At 39.9% G+C, this 9,411-nt stretch overlaps 1 protein-coding gene across 1 annotated transcript in view; it reads right to left on the bottom strand.

Moving 5' to 3' along the window:
- Positions 1-9,411, bottom strand: part of LOC109324298 (heparan-alpha-glucosaminide N-acetyltransferase-like) — a 369,073-nt gene that overhangs the window by 137,723 nt on the left and 221,939 nt on the right. Inside the window, exons 7-8 of the mRNA XM_019556284.1 lie at positions 6,688-6,764; positions 3,403-3,433 (exon numbers count right to left, since the gene is read on the bottom strand). Of these exons, the coding sequence (XP_019411829.1) occupies positions 3,403-3,433; positions 6,688-6,764 (108 nt within the window). The remainder of the gene's footprint in view (positions 1-3,402; positions 3,434-6,687; positions 6,765-9,411) is intronic.

Raw genomic sequence — 9,411 nt, 5'->3', positions numbered from 1 at the left:
GATGCATCTGTGGATGCATGACAAGGTATGGTTGGCCTTCCTGACTGCCTCCCCACACTGCCGGCCCATGTTCATCTTGGAGACAATGATTCATAGCACATGGGGGAAGGTCTCTACCACATAACCGCACCATTGGCACCTCTTGTCCCAGTGGCCAAAGTGGACAGCCCCATTCAGAGGCAGGCAATTGAGATGGGTATGGTGGATGAAGTGCCAGTCCGCAAAGCTTGTGAAGTTCCTTCTGGGTATGAAGTGGTTGCCTTATTCCCACTTCAAGTTGACACCGAAGACCTTGCCCTGGTCAGGTTTGGCCCTTAGGTTGCCGGCATACTTGTTTTGGATGGTGTCCCTTAAGAACCTCTCCAGGAAGGTCCTTGTGCAGGATGTCATGGTTATGTGGTTGGTGTTCAGGGCTGGTTGCAGGGAAACTCCCATCTCCCAGTGCTCCTCAGTCCAGGTCCAGGTACAGCTGATGTGCTTCCTGAGGCAGCACATGGCATTGCGGGCTCAGCTCCACAGCGAGGCAAAGTCCCCACCATCTCTGCTGAACTCGCCCTCCAGTGAGCCATTGAGGAAGGTGTCCAAGTCAAGTCTGGTCAGCTGTCTCACGGTCCTCTTGCGGGTGGTCTCCTCGAGGACACTGGCAGTGATGATACTTACCTGACGATACTTACTGTGGCATCCGGGCAGGTCAGGAGGAAGGTGTGAGTGATCACCATGATGTTGCAGAGGTCTCCCATGCAGGGAATTCTGGCACCTCCATGCCAGTAGGGGATGTGCAAGATCTCATTGCTGGCCCTTAGCGGCAGGTGCAGCCACTTCTTGAGCAGCCACCGGATCTTTGCCTTCTTGAGTGGGGTCTTGGGACCACTGAGCCTCTCAGGACAAACAATGCAGGGGATGAGGAAGGTGTTCACCACTTCTATCTTCTGCCAGGGGGCCAGCAGGGACGAGTCCAACATACCATCAAAGATCCCATATGAGTTATTCCATACCAAATGAGACCCTCTTTCTTCCAAGTTCCAGGAACTTTATTCAACAGCTTCAGCTTCCTTTTGCACCATTTTTTCCTCAACTTTTTCCATTTGTCATAAAGCTCAAGCTAATAATCAAAACAATGGCTTTCCCTCAGGCCCAAACATCTATTAGCAATTATTGTTTCAGACAGAAAGATCAAAAAGCTAAACTCAGCAACCTGTTCTGACTTTCACCCCCCTTTCCATCTTATTCCAGTCACCAGGGGGGTATTCCTTTTTGCTTCAAAGGTAAAAAAACATTTATAATGGAGTTTATTTAGACCTTCTTGCTTTAAGTAAGCAAGTTTTTAATCTATCTCATACATTCCTGTAATGTAGGTTTGATGTTAATGGGTTGTAAAGTGGGTAATAATTTTCTGACTGACCTCTTCAATCAGATTAGATCATATTATTGACCGCACTGTTTGTTTTATAACCACAATATGATTGTGGAAGAATATCTCTTGCAAGTTGCACATTTGTAAGTGCCCATTAAGGCAAAGGATGACAGGTCTGCATGTTTGGCACTTTTAAAATATTTCTTTTTGCCTTGCTGGGTGTATTCCCAGCTGCATCCTAAAGATATATACTTACATCCTGGGGTTCTGAGAGGGAAACTTCATGGCACTGGTCTGCTTTTATTAAAAGTACCTCTATGCTACAAAGAAGGAATGAAGCCCAAATTTCATAATGTTTAAAAAGCAAGAGACCCATTTGAGAGTCCAAAATTTTTAGAAGTCCCCTTGGTGAAGCCATTGTTTCCATTTACACTACAAAAAGGCTTTGGAAGTCATTTCATAATTAGAACTAGAACTGTGTTTTTATTTTAAGTAAGCATCTTGTATATCAAAAATGTCATTCTGCCAAAGCTTTTCATAATAATGTAACAAGTTTCAACAAAACATTCAGCAGGAAAGCTTGTCCAAATGAATCTTCCAATCAGAAGCTAAGACAGAGACCATCCAAGAATAGTTCTGCCTAATTCACATCTGAGACTTGAACGTGAACTAACTTCTTCAGTAGGTTTCTAACCATTGCACTATATGCCACTCCTCTCTCTCTGGCCCAGTAGCTATTTATTTATACAAAGTAGAATTCCCATCAGAAGACTGCTCACTGTTCTATTGTTACTGGTGGTTATGACAACCCCCAGGCATGTGGGACATTTGCACTCTCACAGCTATCATGTAATGCCCCAACTACTAACTAGCAGTTATACTAAGGTTAGAAATGTTCATTCTCTTTGTTTTCCCTTTCCCTTAAAACATTAGGTTTTAGCTTTGCTCAGTGAAATTCAGAAAAATCTTGCAAAAAGGAACAATTAAATCCCCACCCAGCTGTACTCAAACCTACTTGTTATGGATCTCCTCAGTAGGCTCTAACAATTATTTAGATCCTTTAAAGACCATATGAGTGTCAATCACCACTTCTGCTTTGCCCTAGGTGCCCAGCGATGTGCCTACAGCACTGGAAGTAGTAGTAGAAGAATGCTAACAATGAATAATCACACATTCTTCTTCTCTAGCCATTATATCCAGTAAAGTAAGAGGATACTATTATACAGTCGAATAGATGTACGTATTTTGACATGTACACCTCTTTAAAAAATAGCGCGCGCACACACACGTCTCTCCTCAAAGAAATGAGGAAAAAACTTTTTTTCCTAGATAAAGTAGATACTAGGGTTAATGTAATAAATGTAAGTTAATCAGGTTTTGTGTATTTACCCTTAGGAAACTTTTCTCACTACTGCAAACAACATGGGTAACATTTTCAGAAGTGCATAAATAATTTAGGACCTCAAGATCATATATACTGCCCCCATGCTGAAAAACAAGCCCCCACTACTTGCTCCTGTTTCTTGTATGTCAAAGCTTAGCAATTAGCCGAAGTAGACTGTTAAGAGTGGCTCCAAGTACCCATCCCCAAAACTGCTCTCAGTTTTTCTGTCTTGGGAGTGCTAGTGCAGACCTCACCCTAAGTCCCTTTTCCAAAATGTCTTGCACATGACTTAAGCACTCTTGAACATTTTAGTCTGAGGTTGAGAAAAAGCCCTTAATATGATTCTCCACCAGTCTCCATTTAACTGTAACTTGGTGCTTACTTGAGTTTTAGGAATTCAGGCAAAATCCCTTCTAAGAACTAAAAAAATAAGGACCTCACGTGAAAGCCTAACAGCAGCTGCTACTACTTTTCTTTTAATCAGGTTGAAAAACAAGTAGGATACAAAATATAAAACAAGAGCTTGGGCTCTGAAACTAGTATGTCATTTCTCTCCTGATCCTCTTGGGACATGGAAATGGATCCAAGGCTCTGTATAGATTGATCTAGTATATCTCTTTTTTTTTTTAAACAACTGAATATTAAGTTGAACTCAGTGACTTACCATGGCATGACAAGATCTGCAATTGTTAGACCTGCAATTAAAATCAAAAGCACACGTTCAAAGTTTGGATAGAATTTCTTTTAAAATAGATTGTCATTAGAAATAGAATATGCTTCAAATACAATCCAAGGATGAATCTTTCATAACTAAGTTGCATGCCACAGAAAAGCTGCATCGCCCTAATTAGCAGACAACTAGGCTTCTTCAAGTATATCTAAACCACTTCTGAAGACTGCCCTTGTGAAGCACAGCTTGACTGCTTGCTCTGCATGAACCAAATCCAGAAACGAGGCAACAAAATCAGTTGAAGGGCACCCTCTGCCATCACTCTTAATCATAGCAAAACTAACATCCTAAGAGCAGTGGCAGAGGGTACCCTTCTCTTAGGCTGCCACCACCTTATTGCTGGATTTGGCATGTGCAGAGTGGGTAGGCAGGGCATGTTTCCTTGCAGCAGTCTCAAGAGGACCAGGAAAGCTCTTCAGAGATGCCATTGGTTAATACTAAAGCTGAGAACATAGATAGTTCTTGAGACCACATGTAAATAACCTTAAAACAAAGTAAGCAACCATCATTTGTATCACTACTATTGTCCAGAATTATTTCTTCCAAACAAAAGCAAGCTTGTCAAAAGGAAGGTATTGGGTCTCTTGTTTTTTCTTTGTCCATCTTCCTTGGGGACGCCAACATGTTTGTAGTGTAAAAATATGTAAAAACTGGAAGCTTAGTCAAGAGAAGTTTAGACTAGAAATAGGATGACGTTTTTTAACAGTGAAGGTACACAAATACTGAAAAAAATTCCAATAAGATGGTATACGCTTCATCATTTGGAGTCTGTAAAACAAGAACAGGTGTCCTTTTTACAAGGTATACCCTTGCTCAACCATTAGCTATTGATCCAAAGCAAGGATTACCAATTTAAGCTCTGTGGTTGTGTTATACATCAAGTAAGTCTCAAAGAAAAGATGACAGTTCCTCCTGACGAGAAAACGGAGTCTGGGAAGAGCTATAGCTACCAACTGTTTTGTCACTCTTGCTGTTATTAGACCTGGTACAATTTAAATTATTTGTATTATGCATCAAAAGAAAAAAGCATCTACTTTCCTTAACAGATGGAACCAAAAAAAAAAAAGAATGTTAGATGTTTACATTAAAAAACAGATTCCTAAAACTCTTAAAGGCTCAATAAACAACCAAACAAAATCTTAATAGTCATAGGCTACTGGTAGATGTTCAGTTAAAGGCATGATAAAATTTGATACACAATCCCAATAATTGTGCCTCCTGTCATGCCACACATGCCTAGCAGGAAGCATGATTATGGAACTGGGAATCAAAACCCTGGTTGCATATATACATTCAAATAATCTGGGTCAATTTGTTTGTTCTTGTAACAGAAAAACTAACCTAAAGCCACATGTAAGTTTGGCTCTGGGTAACCTTACCCAAACTGTTCAAATGTACAGACATCCAAATGCTGAGACCCTGAAGAGTGGAGAGTTTGAAGTGCTAACACTACACAGCTAATGATCAAAACAATGGGAATCCCTGTGTACACAATCTCAGTATACTTTTCAGGCTCCCTTAGTCAGACTGGCAACAGCAGTGCATAGGACAGCTCTGATTGGCTAACCCAGACTGCCCATTGTCAGCCTATGGTGTCAGCACATACATGTTCCCACTCAGCAGAAACTCTCCAGGAAGTGATTTAACCTTAGTTGTTCCAGTTTATTTTTCTCCTGGACTAGCCATTTTTACTCTGGGAGAAAAAGACTGAACAACTGTACATTGAGGATTTCTTCTGGAAGAGCAACAATGCTATGCTGTTGGTACAGGCTCTCCCTGTACCAGCCAAGTGGTGCTTCCCAGCCACAAAAGCATACGGAGCCCTTTGCTCCTATGTGTTCCTGTGGCTAAAAGCACGCATCAGCTGATCGCAGCTCCCACCGTGGAATGAATGGGAGCTCAGGAGACCAGCTCCAGTCATCTGACAGGAACTCTAAACCATGGGAAACATAGGAGTCCTTCAAGGCTCTGGTGCTGGCCACATATTTAGTTTATGGCACTATGGGAACCAGCCACAAAGCCCTTACATTTTTTGCATAATAATGTTTGGCTTATGCCCTGTTTTATCATGCCATTAATTGAATGAACATGTGCCTGGGTTACTACTTAAGATGTGATTAACTGGTTAATCAGGTTTTAGGTGTAACACTTTCCAAGGGCCATAAAGATATATACTTGTTGCCTATTGTTATTTTTACTTCACCTAAACATTTGTACGATAAACACTGAATCATTGAACAGAAGTTATTTCCTATGAATTCATATGAATAGCTCCTTAGCATTATAGTTTTTCTGAATTAAAGCTGTTAGAAACATTTCAGAAAAGCAAAATGTTATTTTCTTAAAAATAAATCTTTTCATGGAAAAATGTTTTTTGGAGAAAGAAACTTTGAAATGAAACATGGAATTACGTTACAAAATTTTTTTAAAGATATTTCCTTTTTTGTGCTATAGAATTAATTGAAACTCAAAGGTTTTTTTCTTCTTTTTTTCCCCTATTACCACTCTAACTTTACCAAAAATATTTGTGTTACTACATGACTAAACTACAGTTTCATTTTACCAAAGCAAGTTACCTGTGACAGAACTAGGATTAACCTAGAGATGTGTGTGGTTTTTAAAGATTAAAATATACATGTAATTAAAGTGTATATTATGAAGATGGTGGTTTATAATCAACATCAATTGATTGGCTGACAAAAGTACAGAGAGGTAATTATTGTACTTGGCAACCTACATATCCATTTAACAGACAGCCCTATACCAGGAATCCATTGTTACAATATGTGACTGAGATTTGGTTGATAGTAACATGATCTTAAAAGCTTCTCTCTAGCTTTCACAAGTCAATACACTCTAGTGAAAAGAAAGGATCAGCAAAACCAGACAGTTACAGACCCTGCTTAAACATAAAGAGAGACCTGCACAGACTATATACTAACTATAAAATGAAAGAATGGACTCTAGCTAAATAAAGTAATGGTCCTCAAGTGGAAAGACAAAATACAATTAGATTTCACATGCTTATTTTAAGATCAATATTTTTCTGCTGATTTACTGAAGAGGCTTTTATGACATTTAAGCAGAGTTCATTGTTAAATACTTATAGATAATACAATAGGCCATATTAATTCTTTTTCTTTTACAGATCAATTATGAGTTTGCTGATTGGCTTAAAGTGTTGTGGGATGAAGCAGAAAGATGAATGCTACACCATACCGTTCCATGGAGTGTGTTCAAAGAACCAATAGCCTCCACCACCATAGTTAACAAAGACCATGACAGTCAGGGACAATCTAGAAAAGCAAACAAATGAGACACATATTTTTAACCACAAACAGCAAAGTCAAGTTTCACAAACATAAACAGAAAAGGCACACATTTATTTTGTAAGTTACGTCTAAACTCCACACTTCAAGATATGCCAAATAAAGTCCACGTATGTAGACAAAAAAGTATTCAAAATTCACTCAAGCCTACAAATGGAGACTAGGTGTGGGGAAAAAGACAGTAGGATAAGGCTTAACTCTGTCAGGGGTCATAAATATAATTACAGGGCAGGCTTAAGGATGATTTTGTCCCCTAACTTTCACACATGGAAAACGTGCTGAAGCTGAGGGACAGCAGCTTCTCTCTCCATCCTACATCCCCTTTTCCTACTCACTTGCTTTCTCAGTTAACAAGGTAGAAGTATAAAGGAAGTGCCAGGAGACCTGTGCCTTGGAATCGTCTTCCAACCAATCACGGTGGTGAACCACACCCCTCCACCTGCCCTTCCCTAATGCCCCGCAACACAGAGGGTCTGCCTGGGGTGGCAACTCTTCTTGTTACACAGCACAAACAGTATGGTGAATCTGAATTCACAGCACATACCACAGGATTGAGAGAAATGCAAGTGTGTGAGCACTGCCTAGGACATATGGAAGCAGTGGGGCTTGTCTAGTATTTGTAGAGCAGGTCTAGAAAAAACTAGAACTTATAGGCACAGACTAGAGTGCTTAATGAAGGATTGATAGTCCTGAAAAAGCAAAGGTCAATGGTATTAGGGTTCAGAGGGTAGGTGATTTCATTAGGTTTCTACAGAAAGTAGGGTCCAGGGATATAAGGATTGAGGTTTTGGCTTATGGAGGGATCAAGGGACTCCTCTGGGACTCCTAAAGTGATGGAAGGGAAATGAGGCTCAGAGATCCACTGACTGAAGACCTCAACACTAATCACTGCTAGATCTGGGGTGTTGTTTAAATTATATTACTTGATACAAAACAGAGTATTCTTAGAAGGGGCAGGTTAAAAAAAAATCAATAATGATTCTGGATAAAATGATCACATTGAATTTTTTATCTGACAGTAATTAAAGCAACCAAGTATGTGTCAGTTATAGATTCAATGGTAACCTTTAAAGAAAAATTAGTAATTACCATGATGCAAGATTACAATAATTCTGGAATTTCTGGTGTTTTCTAGTACTCTTTTCCATAAGATGCTACAAAAATATTTTTTTTTTACTTTATATTATTTTATTGCAACTTAAAAGTTGACTGAAAAAGTAACTCATTCTCTTCATTCACCTAGAAGGACTGTATGGTACAGTTCATCTGATAGCTTAATTATGGAAGAGAATGAGTATGCTCTGAACTGAAGCAAGCACAGCTTGACACCTTCTATGAAACCAGAATATAATTGATACAAAAATTATATCTACTTAATTTTGGTTAAGCTCCTGAGCAAGTGAAGCAAACATTTAAGTTATTCATCAAGCTCATTACAGAATCACTGGAAAGTATAGCTACAAGGGACTCCTGGAGCTCATCTAGTCAAACCACCCTGCTCAAGGCAGGATCATCCATGACTAGAACATCCCAGCCAAGCGTCTGCCTAACCTGCTCTTGAAAATTTCCAAAGATGGAGATTTCACAACTTCTCTAGGTATCCTGTTCCAATGCTGGACCACACTCATAGTTAAAAGGTTTCTCCTAATCTAAAACCTAAAGCTGAGGCCATTGCTCTCAGTCTTGTCCCCTACAGCCACGAAGACAACAGTCTATCTCCATCCTCTCTATAATCATCCTTCAGGTATCTGAAGGATAGTATCAAATCCTCCCTCGGTGTTCTCTTATCCAGACTAAATTCTAGCTCTTTCAGCCTTTCCTCGTAAGTTTTACGTCCCAGGCACCTAATAATTTTTGTTGCTTTATACTGGACTCTCTCCAATCTGACAATATCCTTCTTGAAGGACACTGCACTTACTCTAAGTTAGGCCTCACCAGTGCTGAATAGAGTGGAAAAAACACGACTTGATTTACAAGCGACTCTCCTGATAATACAGACCAGTATGCTGCTGGACTGTTTTTGCAGGAGTGCACCATTGACTCATATTCAGCTTATGGTACACTGTAACACCCAAGTTCTTCTCTGCATTGAGCCTAGCCAATTCTGCCCCATTCTGTCTTTGTGTTTGCAATTATTACATCCCAAGTGCGAGGCTTTGCATTTGTCCTTGTTGAATTTCATCTGATTGATTATGGACCATTTCTCTAGTCTATCCAGGTCATTTTGGTTCCTTGCCTTACCCTCTGAAGTAACTGCAACTCCACCCAACTTTGCGTTAACCACAAATTGCTAAACCCACACTCAATCCCATTGTCCAAATCATTAATGAGAACGTTAAACAATATCAGACCCAGGATAGACACCCTGGGGAACACCACTTGATAGCTCCTCACAGCTAGAGATTGAGTCATGGATGACTAGTTATTGAGCACAATGATCCAACCAGTTATATATCCATATTACGATACTTTCATCTAGTCTGTATTTTCTTGGCTTGTTAAAAAGGACATTGTGGGAGACGTCAAAAGCCTTGCTAAAGCTGAGGTATATCAAATAACCAGGAATAAAGGTCACAAGCTGGCAGAGGGTAGGTTTAGGTTAGATATCAGGAGG

This window comes from Crocodylus porosus, unplaced genomic scaffold (assembly GCF_001723895.1).
Source record: "Crocodylus porosus isolate Cpor-Errol unplaced genomic scaffold, CroPor_comp1, whole genome shotgun sequence".
Taxonomy (NCBI): Eukaryota; Metazoa; Chordata; order Crocodylia; family Crocodylidae; genus Crocodylus; species Crocodylus porosus.
This window is presented reverse-complemented; position numbering and strand designations above follow the sequence as displayed.